We start from the raw sequence: 18,647 nt of genomic DNA, 5'->3' as shown, positions 1-18,647 counted from the left end.
GGAGAGAGAGATAGAAACATCAATGATGAGAGAGAATCATTGATTGGCTGCCTCCTGCACACCCCCCACTGGGGAAGGAGCCTGCAACCCAGGCATGTGCCCTTGGCCGGAATCTAACCTGGGACCCTTCAGTCCGCAGGCCAATGCTCCATCCACTGAGCCAAACCGGCCAGGGCTAAATGAATATTTTTTATAAAGCTGGGTCTAATTTTAAGGTATTGTCTTCAGAGAATTTTTATTTTAATATACTGCTGAGAAGATAGAATCACAAACATTTGATCTACATTGAAAGAGAAGGAACAGATTATGGCTTACAGAAAGGCAGATAAAATTGTCCAAAGGGAAGACAATTATAAAAACAAAACTAAAAGCAGTTATAAGAGCAGGGAGCAGCCTCAGAGCCTTTTTCCTATGGAAACCAATTTTAGAGGAGAACTTTGAAAGGATGTGCTGAGGAAATCCACCCTGCATGCACGTTCCCACAGCTGTGAGGAGGGCAACTCTACCTGGACCTGCTTTTACCCCAAATAACTGGAGCTAAAAGAAAATAGACATCAGGGGAAAATCCATATTGAAGTGTAAAAACCAGAATTTTCTGTTAAATTGAGTTAAACTGAACTCAACAACTAATTTCTGTTCTTATGCATTTTCTATCTGCATAAAATTTGGCTCCTGTGTTTCTTTGTTTGCCATGTAGTTGGCTCCATGTGATGTGTTAGCAATCCTGCTGTCGGGAGGAACATAGGAGAGGCTAAAGTTCACCGATTTCTAGCCTGCGGTTCTTCCCTGAAGACTTGGCCTCCTAAGATGCAAAACACCCCGGTTGGCCAGTCAAAGGCAGGGTAACTTGCGGACGTCCATCACATTCCCCTCCACTTTCATACTCCTGCCCTTCGTGCCAATTACGCTCATTGCAAGAGGAACTCATTGTCCAATTGCCCTCCTCCAACCTTTCCTCTGATTTCCAAACAAAATAATTTCTGCCACACTTCTTCAAGGAACTGTGGCACACTGGAAAAAGGCCACATGAGCAAATAACTCTATTCATTGTTTGCATGTGACTCAAGCAACTCATTTTGATTTCAGCTGGCTGAGGGGAACTATTATTTGAAGTGCTGGGTGTTAACAACCAGGAAATCCTAGATGACCAAATGCCCTGTGCCCAATAAGTCTAAGCTGGGTATGAACCCCCCCTCCCACCCCCCTCCCCAATACACACACCAATAGGCATTGGCCAATTAGGGTTTTGACCAACTCTGTATAAATGCTGGGCATAATGTTCATATGGATTAGCTCATCAGCGTAGTTCAAGTCACCAATTTTTTGCCTCTCATGTCTCTCTAAGTAAAATAGCAATAATAACGACTTTCATACCAACGGATATGTTATTTAGAAACATGGTAAGAAATGAATAAGGCACTTAAAGTATCACACGTGAAATAGTTATACATATCCAATTTTATTAATAATAATTTATAAATTATACTTATCTGGTCTTGACATATATTAGAATCATGTCCTTTTTTTGCAGCAAATAGTGGAATCCTCTACTTTGGGGGGAAAACCGTCTACTGGTGAAATGAGAAGTACTGGTCTAATAATTTGATAAATTATCCAAGTCTGTGGAAACCTACTAGTTCATAGATGATAACTGGATTTGTTTTCAGATTTCTCAAGTTTCACATGCATTTTAGCTCCTGTGCTTGGTTTTAGTCCTTTCTTCTATTAAATGGAATAGCTTTACAATGACGTCAGAGAGAGCAAATGAGTGGCTACAGGGGAGATAACAAATGAGTGACTAGAAGGCCTCAACTGACCTCAGGGATTTTCTAAACATTGGAATCAGTTGTCAAATTTTGCAAAGAGAAAGCTCACCATGGCCTCCCCATTCCCTATGTATGGTGTGGACGCCACAATTTCACCCATTCAAGTGACTTTCCTGGTTCCTGTGGCATCTGCGTTTGTTTCAGATGCCTGATCCACTCTGTTTTGCACTGTAGTATGTGTCATGGAATATTGGAAAGGGTCTGTGGGTCAGAATATGCCGATTTGTTATTCCGTGTAGCTTTAAGACCCGCTGAGGGAACACGCACCCTATAGCTACTCTTCCACAAAGCTCTTTCCTTTGCACGTGTAAGCAGCATCCCTTGAGTCTGTAATCTGGTATGCCATTATGCCATTCTACTGGGCCCTGGAGGGTAAGCTCTTTTCTTCCTAACATCTGTCATTTACTCCTTCTTTCCCCTAATCATAAGGAAGCCCCAATCTCCACTTTCACTGACCCCAGATCCCCTGTCTTTCCATTCATCTTAGTCCCGGGGCATGGAGGTAGGGGGTGGCTGTATCGCTGTTTGTAATAAAACAACTATAAACTAAAAAGAACATTCAAAAGAATGAACTGTGAGTGGAGAATATGACAAGCACACAGTTCCGACTTGGATGAAATATCTTCCAGATATTATCAACCATCTAGAAACTGCATCCTCTTCATCAACAGAAAAGTTCAATATTTAAGAAAATAAACCCTTTTCTAAACTAACTTTTTAAGGGGAAGAAAATGATAAATTTTACATGTATACAATTTATTTATTTATATTATAGTCTTATATGATACCAACATTTTCTCATCTAAAAATGATATTTTAATTTAAGAAACATACTTTCATTAAACTATTCAGCATTAACTGATACTTTTAACCTCCTGTGGATTTTAACAAATAAATAGGAAAACATTTCCCTTAACATCAAAATCAAGGATGATTGTATGTAATGTCACTATATAAATATGAGAATGTTAACTAATACTTGTCTAGGTCAAATATTCCGGTTGCATTACAAACATATATGTAACATATAAATCAGATGTCAAATTTCTGCATTATTATCTTTGTCATGAATTAATAGCCTGCAAATGCCTTTTTTATTTGCTTTGTTTTGTTCATTTTGCCCTGTAATCTCTAAGTACTTAGGCAGAAAAGAAAGAGAAGCACAACTGAGAAATATTTTAATTCTGAACAAATAAGAATCTTTTTAGTTGCAATTTTCTGGCTACTTCCCATAGGAGACAATATGCTGAGAAAGGGTGAGCTACCACTAACACAATGGCTTAGTCCTATAAAAAAAAGAACTATCACAGTGTCAGGAAAGGCTACACAGTTCATCATCTGAAAGACAGGTTGCTCTCATCTGTAAAAATTAATCTATTCTCTTGATGTTCAGACATCAAAAATATTTGATTTTGTGAGATAGATCCCTAAACTAGAATATGCTCAATCTACCCCTTTTCTTTGCCCTACTCCCCAAACTCTCTGCCTAATTAAAATAGTTATCTAATGATGTTATAACAATGATGGTCTTGGATGAAAACAATGGATGCTTTGTTCTACTTAGGTTTTGGTGAAGACATTTAAAAAGAATCAAATATGTGAGAGGGTTTAAAGTTTTAATAAAGAATTAAAGGTGATTAGTGACGGTGGAATTCTCATACACTTATTGATTGCCTAATAGGTTCAGAGTTCTGTGCTGCCCGCGGATATATATCTCAATTTCTTCGTCTCTGGACCATGGTACTTCAGCAGTTGGTCAGGAAAATGACACTCATGTCAGACTGAAGAATTCTCACCTTGGGGAGAGGCTGGGATTAGGGGGGTGACAAGAGATTCAGCTCAAAAATTTGTTGATCGAGGTTTCAACAGTTTCTCTCCAAGTCTACATTTTAACATGGCTGGTCTAGGCATCCTTTCTAATCTACCTAGCCCAATGATTTGAGAATTTTAGGATCCAATAGCTTAAACTATATCAAAACAATCTCAAAGCTTTAAAAACAGTCATAGCAAACCTTGCCCAGACCTTCAACCTTGGTGGTAATAAGGTCAGAGTTGAAGATTCTGGAGGCAATTTTTTGTTCTTGGGGGGCCAGGGCCAGAAGGTCAACTTGCAAAGAATCTCCCAGACTTGGGTGTCCTGTGCCTTGCTCTCTGGCCACACAGTGGTCCCCTAATACTTTCAATATCTCAATTTTGCTTTAACACTCTGAAAGCATCGTTTCTAAGAATAACATGGGTATGGCAGGTTATTTTCTCTTTCCACAAATTTGAGTTGCACTAATTTAACATAAAAATAATCTGGGGAAGAGATTATTATCTTTCTACATTCTGAAAAGCTCTCACTAAATACAGTTTTAAAATATGCAATTGATATGCTTCATTTTCTTGAGTATTCAATAAAGTTCTTAGATTTTTCCCCTCCCTCCCCAACTGCAGGAATAAAACCACTCAGTTCCTTTTAAGCACAGCAAACATGAATCAAATAGCTTTTACTCCATATTTATAAAATGCCACTCTCGTAAGTTTCTCAGTATTTCCTGTCATCTTCAACCATTTTCATTTATTAATCTCAATATATTTTAAAGCACACATACACTCAAAAAACTCTTCCCTGGGGCTTACTGTAGCTTTTTCTTCCCCAAATCTTTGAAAATCTCAGCCTATACATGATTGACATGCTTTTCCCGAGTTCTCTGAAGACCCCCTTTTGTGCTCTATATTGACAGAGCCCCTCTGGATCTGGGAGAAAGCAATCACATCCCATTGTGATGTCAGCTTGAGGGGCACAGGCTCCCAGCACTAGTTGCTAGAGCCGCAAATCCATTGCGTTGCATGTTATAAATAAGGACATTGCCCTGTGACAGCTACGGTTTGGAAGCACTAACATTTTTCTTTGCAACTCTCATTTTTTAATCTTTTTCACTTATTTTCTATAGTAAAAACTTAGCCACCCGAGTATGACTTCCTGTATCACTGACCTACATGCCATAATTAAAAGAAAGAAGCCCAACCAACCGTGACAAAGGCTGCAGTCAGCGTTTAAGACAAAACCGACTCTTTAACGACTTAGCAAAAGGTGGTTCTCCCTGCACGGCATCTCCTGCAGCCCTGCCTCTCCCTGCCCTCTCCGTCCACGTGAGCAAGTCCCTTCACGTTGCGTAAAGAAGGCGTGATGTGTGCTTTCCAGCCGCTGCATTTTTGAGTTTGGTCTTCTCAACCATGAAAACACAGTTATAAATTGTTCCCGGAGCTACACCAGGCAACATCTTGGCACTTGGTTGTTTTTAACTTTTCAACAATAGGCACTGTTCACTCCCCTCCAGCTCAGTTCTGTATTCAGTGGTCAGGCAGGGCGCTGATGAAAGGCCAGTCACGGCTCTCCCCCATGGTATCAGTGTGGCGGCATGTGATGATTCACATGGGGTGTGTTTGATCCGAGAAAGCCCAGTCTCTGCTTATTCTTCCTTTGTTCTGTCATCTGGGGAGAAAGAGACAGTGTGTTGAGCTGATTTCCTCACTCTCTCCCAGTGCTGGTGGGCCACACCGTTTTGGGTTAACATTTCCCAAGCACCTACAGGGCTGCCTTGGGATCGTAGAGAATATGTTTCTTCAAAACAGAGAGAATATTTTTAAAGTGCATTTCCATAAACAGAGAAAACAAAGCAAACCCCGTCTCTGTGGGTAAGAAACAGGAACCATGGTTCTTTTAAAGCAGCCCTTGCTTGTCACATAGTCACCCCCCAACACCAGAGTCATTTTCACAGCTCCCACAGTCACTTTCGATATTATTTTTACAGATGCTAACAATTTTACACGATGTAGGGGTTGATTATAGCGATGACAGATACTAATGATGATCTGCCTTTCCAATGAGTTTAATTACTCTGATGGCAGAAAATATGAGTTTCTATCAAAAAAGTGCAAAGAGGTCTTTGTATTTTGGCATCCGTGCCTTCCTTCCCCCTTTCACAGAAGGAGAAGGTTCACACAAGATGGGGAGGTGGCGAAGCAGAAGCCCCTGCTTGCTGAGATGTTCCAACAGCACAACGTGGGCTTTCTTAATCGGAATTAATAAATTCCACAAGCTTGCTCCCAGGAGTCTCTGTGTCTCCCGCACTCAAGGTGGTGAATGCCTCCCCCTCACTCAGCCCCAGCTCCCTGGACCCACTGACCTGCTCCTTGAGCTCCGCCAGCTGACCCGACAGCTGTTTGACCAGACTCATGGTCGATTCCAACTTCTCCTGCAGGTTCCGAATCTCATTTTGCTCATTGTCACCTTCATTGCTAACAAGGGACATGGCTCGCATCCGAGGAAACCAATCCAAGTTCTTCTCCTAAAAGCAAATAAATATTCAGGAACAAGGGAGTAGGTATGGAAGGAAGCCTGGAGACTGTTTATAGGTGTTCATTATTATTAACAGATAAATCAAACATTTTTAAGCACTCATTTTAGCCACGGATGGGGAGGGGCTGAGGGTTGGAATGAAGTGGGGGTTACATATTGCTCTTCACGAGCTGGGGGAATATCTTAACTATTTCAACAAACTTCCTATGGGCTCCCAGGGAGGTCCGGGATACAACATTGAGAACAGCGCCCTGAACCCTGCAGGCATTCAATGAATCTTGGTGAATGATGAGGTAGGCTCTGGAGGCTGGGGGAGCAGATCCAAATGTGTGGGTACAGCACAGGCCTGAGCTGTTTCTCCTCCCCACCTCCCCGGGCACAAAAGAGAAAGGGGTGGAGGGACAGGAAAGTGGTAAAAGAAATGTTTCAGTTCCAGCCACCTACGCAAGTTTACCTCCCACTTCCCCAAGGCAGGCTCGGAGCGGGCTCAGGAAGAGGGAAGTGGGAGGGCATGGCCCTAGGTTACTCTGTCTGCTCCCTTTGGAAACATTTTACTACAGAAGGGTGAGGCTTCAGAGTCAGACTTCCCCAGAGGGCAACAGCTGGTCCCACTTCTGTTTTTCTAGGTGGCCTTGGTGCAGGTATGTGTGCACGCGATTCCCCTTCATTGCCGTAGAGACAAAGGGATAACCAGATACCCAGGCCTCTTGGAAACTGCCTGATAGCCCGACATCATAGAATCACTGTGCGTTACTCACATTCCATCTTGAACCCTCAAAAAAGCCTGCAAGGGAAATCGCACTGTCCCCATGTTACAAATGAGGAAACAAGCGACCCCAACAGTTAAATTACCCACGTCACAAACTAGGAACTGGGAGAGCTAGGATGTGAAGTCTTTGAAGTGGGGTGTGTTCCCACCACGGGCCAGGTCTGTCAGTCTGCATCCTTATTTACCAGTTTCCCTAAGTCACCTTCTCCCAACAGCCCCAGCAGTGACCTTCCTGCTTAAGATGTTTTCTGCTCCGGAAAAGCCCACTACGAAGTGGCCATAAAGACTTCTGCCTGGCAGATCCTTAGAATGAGCGTTAACACAGTAGTTCCTCCCTAAGATACAGTGGAAAGGCCCAACCTACATATCTCTGCTCTTCTGTCTGATTCTCACCCAGCCCTTGGGTTGGTTCTTTTTTTCTTTTTGGTAGTTGTTGTTCTAGTCTGAGAATACCAAGTTCTTAATAATCCCCTACTCTCAATGGCAATGAAAAGGGATGATAAAGGATTAAGGATAAAACATCTGAAAGAGTTTTAAACTGCATTTAAACTGCTGTCGCTAATTAGCATTTCAAAAGGAGAGTGGTAACTTATTCTGAAATGCAGAGTGACAGCCAGATTCATTCATTCTATCAATCCTTCCCCATCTATTGCCAGGTATTTAGAGATGAAAATCAGAGAAGACAAGGTGTTGCTCTCAAAGAGCTTGTGGCTTCAGACAGCCCTCAGAGAAAAGTGGACAGTGCATTACCTATACCAAAATCACCTGGGCTGCTTGTTAAAATTGCAGATTTCCACCTCATCTCCTCTCACCAAGTCGACCTCTTAGGGGTTGTGCATTATTCCTTCGTGCACTAAACTTTAAGAACTCGGGTCTATAAAAACACAGAAGATAGATGACAACCCTGGGGTAGTGGCAAAATAGGGAGATGGAGTGAAGGGAAAAGAGCAGAAAAAGCTGGTGTGGGGAATGGCAAGTCAAATAGGGGGCCTGTTAAATGCCTGTAACTGACAGGATGGACGGCCTAGTGGGGTGGGAGACCATGCCTTCTAGTGACCACAGCAAAGACTATTGGTCACCAACGGCCCAGGTCGGTTGGTGGAGGCAGAGAGCTGGACCAATAGAGGACGGGGTATCCCCTGGAATCGGTGCCAGAAGGACTAAGGTGAGAGGAGGATAAGGATGACAGCAAAGCAGTGATTGGAATGAGGAGCATGACTGTGGGGACTGGTAGGAAGGATGGAGAAGAAGACACCTGTGCTGAAGGTTCTATAAGCACCGAATCCTTTCAACCATCCAATGAACGTCAGCTCTCTTATCTCTTTAGTCTGTGGATTAAGTACAGTATTATCTATTATCTGAACTTTACAAATGAAGAAACTGAGGCTAACAAATGTTTTAGCTGAGATCCCAACCCAGATCTGTGTGCATCGAGATTGCTTGGTAAGACTGGAGACTGTGGATAGAAAGTGCAATGATACATTTTAAAATTCGAAAAGTAGAACAACTTTAGGAAGTAAAAATTCTACGAAGAGAGTCCTTTATATCTGATAAAATATTGGCGAATTTGGGGAGTCAGTATTTAATGGGATCAGAGTTTTATTTGGGGGGGAGATGAAAATTCCCTGGAGATAGATGGTGGTGATGGTTGCATAACAATGTAAATGTACTTACTGCCACAAAACTGTGCACTTAAAAATGGTTAATTTTATGTTATGCATATTTTACTACAATTTAAAAAATCACTGTATTTTCAGAGGCTAATCTTTTGGATGAATCAGGCCCAAAGTCCTTGAAGTCATCCTGGGGGAGGTCAGCGATAGGGTGGATGAGGGGACTGTGGGCAGCCATGGGCCAAAATCTGTGATGAATGTATAGGAGTGCCCAGGCGGTATTGGAGGACAGTGATGTGGAGGCTTGGAAAATGCATTTCACGTGAGGGTGAAGGCGTGGTGATGTCTTGGCGATGGGGAGCCGAGTCTGCTGACTCTCTTCTAAGGCCCTTAGTGTCGAGGGGTTGGGAAGATGGCCCATTGCCACCAGGTGGTTAAAAGTGAAGGCACGCCTCTTGGGAGAACCAAGAAGGCAGCACTTGGGGAGAGGAGCGTTGGTCTATAATGGCAGACTCCAGGGGGCTGATGGGACCGAAGGGTTTGAGAGCCTTAGATAGCTGAGCCTGGGGAGAGAAGGTACCAGGTGACATAGCGATACCCAAGGTGTGGATGGTGAAAACATCAATTTTCAGAAAGTTTTCAAAAGAAACAGAGGCAAAATATTCTCATGCTTAGCGAGCAGGTGGTAAGTGAGCCAAAGAGAACATGGGTGAGGTTTCATGACACGACCTGCAAAGAGGTTACTGTATTCCTGAGTCTCCGGCTCTTGAGGAAACAACCAACTCTTGGGGGACCATCACCCCAGACTTTGGGCTACAGGACTCTCTTTCCTTGCACATTTTTTCTTCCCTTGTTCCTAGTTCATCCATTCATTTACTAATTCTTACTGTGTTTTCTATGTCTGTGCTGGGCACTGGGAAAACAATAGTGAACAACACCCAGCTCATTCTCGTGCTTATGGAATTAACAGTCTACCTGGAGGGAGACTTCAATCAAAGGATGAGAAAAACAACAGCAAGCTGTGCTTAGGGGCCCGGTAGGAAAGTACATGATAGACACTCTCATCCTTTCTCTTAGTCCCTAAAAATCATTCTCTTTTTTAATCCTCTTTTGGTTTTTCTCATCTTTCTTTCACTGCTTGTATCTTTCTGTTTTTGTCGTTTGCTTGTTTCTCAGTCTTTTCCCTCCTACTTCTGTGCATTTTATTTCATTCCTCCCTTCCTCTGTATATCAACTGACCATAATCTGAAAGTAAGAAAAAAATGTGTAATTATTATTTTTTTCCATATTGAATGCTTTGTGGTTTCTTTTCTTGGTTTTTAAAGAACTTGACTTGAATGTCTTACATCTCTCACTGAAATGGAAAAAAACAACAACACACCAACCTAAATTGTTTTTGTCCTCTTTTTTTTTTTTTTTGCATAAAGCTAGTCTTTTAAAGCTAATTTCTCTAACTGATGTTTCTTCAAATTAGTGTAGAAAGTACATCCTTTTCACCAAAATTAAGTCAAATACAACAGTTTTCTTAGAATAAATGCATGTGCTTTTTCATTCAAAGCGGCTCCCAATTAAATACTCCAAGGTTCCTCTCTCATCCAATGGCACCCCGAGTGGCCTCCATGCAAGGCTCACCCTGAGTGGGCGAGAAAGTTCAGACCAGGACTTGAACCTGAGCCAGAACTGCAGGACAGACACCCAGAACAGCGGCCAGTGCACAGGACCCCACTTCCTCACCATGCCAACTTGTATGTGTCCGCCCTCCAGCAAAGCAGTTAGATCTGATTGGTTACTTCTCGGTTACTCATACATGCTGTGTACATCTCATGATTATGATGGGCAGATTCCCATGCTGACTTGGGTTAGTCAGTATGAAATCATTTCCTTATTTCACCAGGAATGAAAATATTTGACCACAGGGTAGTATATAGCCAGGGAAGTTGCAGATTGACTGTTAGACTCTGAGGCTGCAATGTGAGATCCCAATGTCTTGGTGGGTGGAAATTCAGAGCTTCTCAAGGCTTCTCAAATACAACTGGTCATGTCTCTGAAAAGGGACACACAGGGCTTGCTAAGCACACCCCTCTTGGTCTCCCTGAATTCTAACAATAATGTTCCTTTCTAGATGACTAGAAGATGATTCGATAGGAGTGTAAAAATCTTTCAAATAGTCCCTCCAGCAGTCGGATCAGTTTTACTTATTTAATTTTGTAGTTATTCAATAAAATGTTTAGGTTGTCAGTGTCAGTCAAAGCTTAGCCTGCTTTGTTTTCATGTGTGGTTCTTCAATGTGATGCCCCATTTACAGGAGAGAGGCAACACAGCATAATGCAAAGAGCACTGACCTAGGAGTCAGGACACTGGGTTCTGGTTTTAGCTCAGCCAAAAACTAGTTATGTGATAGAAGAGGGAGAAAAAGTCTTACTCCCCGAGTCTCGGTTTCTCATCTGTACAACTAGCACATTACCCCAGGTGTCTCTATGCCTCTTCCAGCTTGTTATTCTGTGAGTTATGAATTCAAGGCAGACATTAAAAATCAAATTACTGAGCCAAATATGGAGTTCACCAAGTGAGCTAACAGAAACACAGCATTCAGGCTTAGGCAGAAGTCTAAGATTGGGGCCCAGTAATCTCCCAGACACCATTCCTGCTTTCCTGGGTTTCTAGCCTCATTCCTAATGAACATACCACATGTGTATGACAAGTGTTACTCAAGGAGGGCAATGAAGAGGCTGCTCTCACAGGAGTTTAGTTGCAGGCCCTGGGTCCATAAGGAAGAAAAGATGGACTGGAAGTGGAGAAAGGATCCAACTGTGTCCTTTGAAATTCAACTGGATTGACATATAATTGGTAAATTTTTTTCTAAAATGTAAATCAAAACAGCTTTCTGTATGTCCTGTCTGATATTTTGATAGGGCTCTCCTGAAATTTCTCTCAAATGTAATCATCATATTCATCTCCACTGTATGTGACTTATTAGGAGGAAAATTAAGAATAATAGATTACAAAATAATAAATTCATATGTAGAACTCAAGGAAAATCACACACACACACACACACAAACACACACACAATGCCTATACAGAAAATACTATTTCTAGAGAAAAAACATTCCCAGAAATCTTTTAACACTAGAGTCATCAAATGCAACACAAAAACAAATGGAATTAAAATCTGTTTTAACAACTGTATATGTTACTGTTTTTACTTCACTGTCTTTCCCCCTCACATATATGCACATATAGGTTTGTCTCACACAAAGAAATGAGTAAACCTTCTAGAAGACTATGTAAATTCCTCCTTTGGAATAAAAAATGCTCTTTTTTTTTCTTTGAGAGCAAACTACTTAATTAATAGTTCCCAAATCTCAAAATTGCACAGGGGAGCTCAGTGAAGGGCCCCCACGTGGCTATCATGCCAGAGCTTTGCCCATCATAATCTGATTAAACTGAGTTTGCAGTTGGCCAGCTCACCAGCTGATTTTTTTTACTAGTCCCTAATATTAAGACATTTTATCAAATTGTTCTTTAACTTGTTCAGTCTATCCTTATGTCTTTTCCTTTGTCTTCAAAATACTACCCAAGCAGAGGGAAAGAGTTGGTTGTCCTCTAAGCCTGTCTCCCCTGGGCTAGCAGCATCAACATCATTGGGAAATGGTTTGAAATGCAAATTCTCAGCCATACCCCAGACCTTCAGAATCAGAAGTCTAAGATTGGGGCCCAGTAATCTGTGCTTTAATAAGCGCTAAAAGTGATTCTGATGTGTACTGAAGTTTGAGAACAACCACTCTAATCCAAAACCAAACCAGTGATATCTTAACATCATCAATCATTGGATGAACCTTTAAGAAAACAGGGCCATCTGTAATAGTGTCAACAATAAAAAAGATTAAAAAATCATCCTTAAACAATAAAAAACAATCCTTATCTGTGCCCATGTTATACATTGATTGAGTAATCATATAATTTGTTGGCTTAACAAGGATACAGTTGAGCATAAAAGGAGTGTTATTAGAAACTTTGCAGAGCCCTGGCCAGTGTGGCTCAGTTGGCTGAGTGTTGTCCCATGCCCTCAGAAATCGGTTGGGGTGCATTCCCCAGTTGTGGGCTATATCCCCAGGAGGGGGAGTGCAGGGTGCAGCCAATTAATGTATCTCTTTCTTATCAATATGTGCTCTCTCCCTTTCCCTTCCTCTCTCTTTAAAAATCAACAAAAACATTAAAAAAAAATTTGCCGAGAGAATGGTATAACCAGGAAGGACTGTTCCAGTCAAAACTATGGTACTTCTGGACTCCAATAGGATCAGGACTATGATTTATGGTACCTGGACCAACTAGTTAGGGGAATGAAAGTGTTTTATAACAGTATCTGGGCTGCCTCTGTAAATAAGAAAATTGTATTTATGTATTAAGTTGCTGAGAAGATGATTCTAAGGTATTATTTATTAGAAATTCGTAAGTAATTTGGTCACTTAGAAATTTCCTATAAAAAAGGGGTTTGACATATTTCTCATGGGAGTATTCCATACCTAACACTCTCATTATTCCTCATTCTTTCTTTTTCTCTTATAAAATGGATGGATATTAATACTCCTCTGAAATTTCTCCTTAATTCCAATGACCTTCTCTAAATAATTAATTTTTTTCTCTTAGTTTTATTTTCTATATCATCAGTAGCTTCTCTACCGTCTCTGAACTGTTTCAAAGTCTATCACCAAGAGCTGGAGCATGGGCATGACACGGAGACCTAACAATAAACTCAAAGTTGGACCAAGATGATGTGCCAAGTTGAACCCAAGAAATCTTACACTCAGGCTGAACTTCCCATCAGCATCAAAGAGCTAATATTTCTTCACTAGACTCTTCAAAGAGGACATCATGTGGATTGAGGATGCTGAATTTAAAAAAATCTGAATTGAGTCCAAACCAATATGTTCTTCTAGGATAGGGGCCAGCAAGGTGTGATGTCAAAATGGGACTGAACTCTTTAAGATTACAGCTTTGCAGAGCATAGCAGTGACCACTGTCTAGATGGCTCTGGGACTTGGAGCAATTACAGGATGGTGCACAGCTTGAAAAGAATCTTACTAAGGCTGCCAATGCATCAATAGCTGACTAGCTGCGTCCACAGACAATGTTGTTCTGAACACAATGAGCCCAGCAGCTGGGACATGGGAGAAGAAATGAGGTAACTTAAAGTAGGATGAACAAGGAAAACTTCAAATGGGGCAGAGCTATGGGCTGCCCAGGATGCAGTGAGGCTGAAAGAAGAGTGTGGTCCACTGTCACTCCAGATGATGGTGGGTGTGGCTCTTTTTGAATAATGGCTCCCAGGCTGATAACAATAAGATGCAAAGACACAAAAGGCCCAAAGTTTTCATGAACAGGAACAGCAGCCATGAGTCACAGAGCAGTTTGATATAAATGCAATGTAGAAACAATTATTGATCATGCAGTAGGTATTACCTTTCTCATCTTCATGCAATTTCACAAATTTTTCAGCTGATGCTATTTAGGTTTTATGCATTTTTCCATACTTGAAACATTTCCCTGGTTGTCTTTACTTGTTTTTCAGGTCTTCTATAGCAATCTGATAGAAGACTTGAAAAAACTGAAAACAGAGGCTGAAGCAATTCCTACCTGTAAAACTCATTTCTGACACATGATGGAGCCAGTCGATAAAATGCTATAATGCCTGGTTATGATTGGCTGCTGATGAGAACTCAGATGCTGCCCTGAGACATTTTATAATGAGCAGTGACCAACTTTTAAATTGCTTCCTAATTTGAGTTTATTTCTTGTCTCCTCAATTAGAGGATGCACATCTTGAGAGTTGAAACCATGTATATATACTCATGTTAATGGCCCCCATAGCAGCCTGGGCAGTTTTGTTCTCACATTTTTCTTCCAATTTGCTTCTTCCTCCATTGCCCTCCTTTTCACTGCAGACCTGCTCACTCCCAGGTTCCTCACCCTCTCTGGCTGGGACACTGTTGTACAATAAATAATCTGACTGGTACTGGTCTTTGTCCCTGGTCTCTAAGGGAAGACTCTAAATCCTTGGAATTTCCTGAATAAAAGACTTGAACAACTGAAATAGATACTGAAGTAATTTCTACTTGTAAAATAAGAGAAATGTCGTTGTTATTCATAAGGTCCCTGATCACACCTGCGTTTATGCTAATGAGGTGACACTGGTGAGCCCCTAGTTAGCTTCAGGATGGGGGATAGTTACCAGAAAGACCAAGCACAAGTGGCTAGAGGTTGGGACTTTGAGAAAACCCAACCACCAGGGTGGGGAGGAAGGCTGAAGATTAAGTTCAATCATGTGGCCCGTGATTCAGTCTTATAAAAGCCTACTAAAACCTCTGAACTCTGAGGCTCAGTGAACTTCCTGGTTGGTAAACACACTGATGTGCAGAAAAGGCGACACCCCGGATTCCACGGGAGAGGCATGGGAGCTCTGTTCCCTCCCAGACCTTCTCCCATGTGTCTATTTGGCTGGTCCTCCTGATTTGTACCCTTTATAATGAAACTGTAAAGATAAATATAATGTCTTTCTGAATTCTGTGAGTTTCTCTAGTGAATTATTGAACCTGAGGGGATTATGGGAACCACTGAAATTGCAGGCAGTCTCAGAAGTGCGGATGGCCTGGGGACACCGGAAGCATGGTTGGTGCCTGAAGTAAGGACAGTTGCGTTTGGGGCACGCCCTCTAACTTATGGGGGTTGTGCGAACTCTGGGTAGTTAGTGCCAGAATTGAATTGCAGTGCCCCTAACGAGGGTTGAAATGGAATAGATGGGTCAGAATAGGCTCCAACCTGGTTGTGGGCCATGTGGCAATCAGCTGCTGCAGGTGGCAAGGGGGTGGGAGGGTGTCCCAAAAGCAATGGACAAGCAATCAGGAAACGAGGCTAGTTGGGCATCTAATTTTCCAAAGTGTTGCTGGTCTGAGACCTATAAGTAGTTGGCATTTCAGAAGAGCTACAGAAGATAGAACATAGTCAGAGACCTGCGGCTCTATACACACAGGATATGACCACACAAGGCAGGAGGATTTATCCAGGGTGTGGTTATGGCAAAAGAATAAAGGGAAAAAGGATGATGTTTGATTGTGATCTTAAATAAATTCTCTCTTTTACCCCTTACCCGTTCTGCCTGAAGGGTTAGGAGCAATTTGAAATCCACCAGCCTGTGCATTTTCTCTGGTTTAAACGATTTACTCTAGTTTGTTCCACATAGTCCCTTGTCAGGAGTGAATTTTGTGTGGTACAAATAATCAATGCTGTTGAATCAAAATGTGAAAGCACTGATATATTTTTTAGAATAAAATTTTCTAGCTTAAAATCTAAACTCCTTTCCAAGCCCAGGGGACCCTAGGAGATTCAGTCTGTGTCCTTCTCCTGCACCCTCTTCCTTCCTCAGCAGGCCCAGCCACAGGGGCTGTCCTGGTAGTCCTCCTCACAACCCACCATTCCTGCCAGAAATTGGCTCTTTCTGACCCCTGGGTCTTTCCAGGACTTGCTTACTTACTCCATCGAGGTCTCTGCTCAGATGTTACCTTCCTAGAGAGGTTGTTCCTGACAATGCAATATAATATACCTCCATCCCTCGCTACACCTTTTGCTTGCTTTGTTTTTTTTCCTCATTGTTCCCTGACATGACCTACATTATACACTTGTCTATTTCCAACAATAGAGTGCAAGTTCAAGGAGGGCAGGGCTTTGTCTCAATTGTTCTTAGGGCCTAGAATAGTGTCTAGCACATAGTCGACTTCCGATAAATGTTAGGCGAATAAACATAGAAGCCAAAATAGAGGATGCAGGAGAAAATAATTCTGCTACTACTGCCGCCTTTTCACAAGGGTCTGGAGGTGAGGGGTACTCAGGTAAAAGGCGAAGTGACTTGTGCAGGAAAGGTATACGCTCTGTGCTAACATTAACCAAGGTGCACCCACTCTAGACAGTCCCCCACTGAGATGGGGCTTACATGTGCAGAGATCCAATAGAGCAGGCTGTGATTTAAAGGGCAGGGGGTTCTGAAGGCAGCCCATTCTCCGAATCCCAGCTTTGCTCCTCATTAGGTGTCTGATTGAAGAAGATTCTTATTGAAGTTGCTTCCTCTGAAAATGGGAAAATAATGCCTATCTTTTAGGATGTCTGTCAGGATTTGCTAAAACGATGTTGGAAAATGAATGTCATGCAGAAGCTTCTGGTGGGCGGAGAATGGAATGGGAGCGAGGGCAGGGCACTGAGGGTGCAGCATGTAGAAACATATGTTTGGGGCAAAGAGAATGAGAGTGGGAGGAGAGGTCTGTAACCTATGGGATTATGACATCCCTGAAGTCACAGATTTTCAGAGACAAGAACAAGGAGTCACCCTGACGTGAGCTGTCACATTTTCCCACATCAAGTGCTACTTGGGAATTTCAGAGGGATTTCCCGCCACTCTGTCCCACCCCACGGCTTCGTAACCTTGTGGAAACGAGGAGCCTATTCATTTGTTCCATATCCGCAAATGCAACCTTGGCCTATACGTGCCCACTTTTTAAAAATGCAAATTCCTCAAGTTGCCATGGCTCTCAGAATCTACCGTCTGAAAATCACTGACACACGGAGAGAAAAGGGAGGCCACCTCAGAAGGGAAGAAATCTATTTTTGTCTCAGTTTCTTTGCAAGAGCTCTGGCCAGAGGGGCGGCACCCCTCCCAGTCAGAGCTGACTCCGTTTGTCTATCTGGACTGGGACTTAGAAAGAGAGCTATGAGGCTTGTTTCCAGGGCTATTTTAGCCCTGCTCTATTTTACTAAACACACGAATAATCCTTTTACTTCCTCCTTTTCTGTTTATCTTACCCGAGGGGCACAGAGAGCCACTTTGACACATCAAGTTGATCTCTTCTCTCATCGCCACCTTTCTTCAAAGGTCACAGTTTCAGGGAAGTGATGCTGACCTTTTGCTTTGCCTGGTACCCAAGCCCGGGGTCATGCTATGAACTGTGTTAAAGAAGCCTTGACTCTGGAGCCGTATTTGGCTTTGCCGTAGTTTGTGCTTGAAAATTAGATTATAGGAGATGTGTGCACTTTGGCCCGGTCTCTGGCTTCAATACGCGGCCAGTGGATGCGTGCCTACTTAACTTCGGAGCTGACAAGGCTTTTTAGTGCCCTTACAAACAGGATTTATTTGGATTTAAAATTTATTGCCAGGAATGGAAAACTGATGGTTTTGCCAGTGTTGGTAGCCAAGGCTTCCAAGATCCCGTTGAGAACTCAAGTTTATCCTTAGCTCTCCAACAGATGCTCCGTTACAGCCTATAAATGTCACCAAGCAGACAGGAATACTTTTTTTCTATTATGATTTTAATGTAATTTGAGTACATCTTTGTGTAACAGTTATAAATATTTTTAAAAGGCATTGTAGTTGTTCACCCCAAAGTTTAATCATTTATTTTTTTATATTTGGGATACTTACTTAAAACTTAAAAGAATGTCACCCATAGCCTCACAGTTAATTGTGTTGTGTTGGGAATTATGTTACCTATTGGAATTAGAGCAACATCTATTCAACATTATTTAAGTATTTGGTTATGATCTATAAGCCTGGTCATGATTTATGTATTATATAAGCACAGTTTCCCCACATTTCTGTCCATCAGAGTCAATCTTTGTCTCTCCTGCCTCATTCTTTAATTTGCTGAAAAAATGTGGGGAATGATTTGGCAAAACAACTATATAATACAGATTGTCTTGGTATAGATTATCCACAATTACCAACTACTGGCAAAAAGATTTAATTATTTTAACCTAAGATACAGGTGCCTTTTGGCTAATACCCAAACCAACCAAACAAAAGTTATTTAAAATTCATTTCAAAAGCCTTCTTTCCTAAAGGAATAATCATCGGATTTCTTTAAGCAACAATGTGCCCAGTTGCATGGGAAGTATGTCTCAATTTTCAAGATAAAATACATTTACATGCAATGTTCCAATAACACGCCTAGTACAAAAAGTGAGGGAGAGGATTTTTTGATGTGTACTATCAGGTTAAGCTGCTAATTTTAAAAAATCTTTTTTATACTAACAACCATTTTATTACACGA

General features: G+C 41.8%; 1 protein-coding gene across 5 annotated transcripts in view; it reads right to left on the bottom strand.

Annotated features, from left to right (window-relative positions):
• Positions 1–2,565: 2,565 nt before the first annotated feature.
• Positions 2,566–18,647, bottom strand: part of ITPR2 (inositol 1,4,5-trisphosphate receptor type 2) — a 417,029-nt gene continuing 400,947 nt past the window's right edge. For 3 of the 5 annotated variants that reach the window (XM_023744346.1, XM_023744347.1, XM_023744348.1), the window contains 2 exons: positions 5,999–6,160; positions 5,149–5,304 (listed from right to left, as the gene is read on the bottom strand). In XM_023744346.1, the coding sequence (XP_023600114.1) occupies positions 5,218–5,304; positions 5,999–6,160 (249 nt within the window). In that variant the 3' untranslated portion in view covers positions 5,149–5,217. Of the gene's footprint in view, positions 5,305–5,998; positions 6,161–18,647 lie in introns of all 5 variants that reach the window. The other 2 variants (XM_023744344.1, XM_023744345.1) reach the window with 2 other exon arrangements.

This window comes from Myotis lucifugus, unplaced genomic scaffold, assembly GCF_000147115.1.
Source record: "Myotis lucifugus unplaced genomic scaffold, Myoluc2.0 scaffold_451, whole genome shotgun sequence".
NCBI lineage: Eukaryota > Metazoa > Chordata > Mammalia > Chiroptera > Vespertilionidae > Myotis > Myotis lucifugus.
This window is presented reverse-complemented; position numbering and strand designations above follow the sequence as displayed.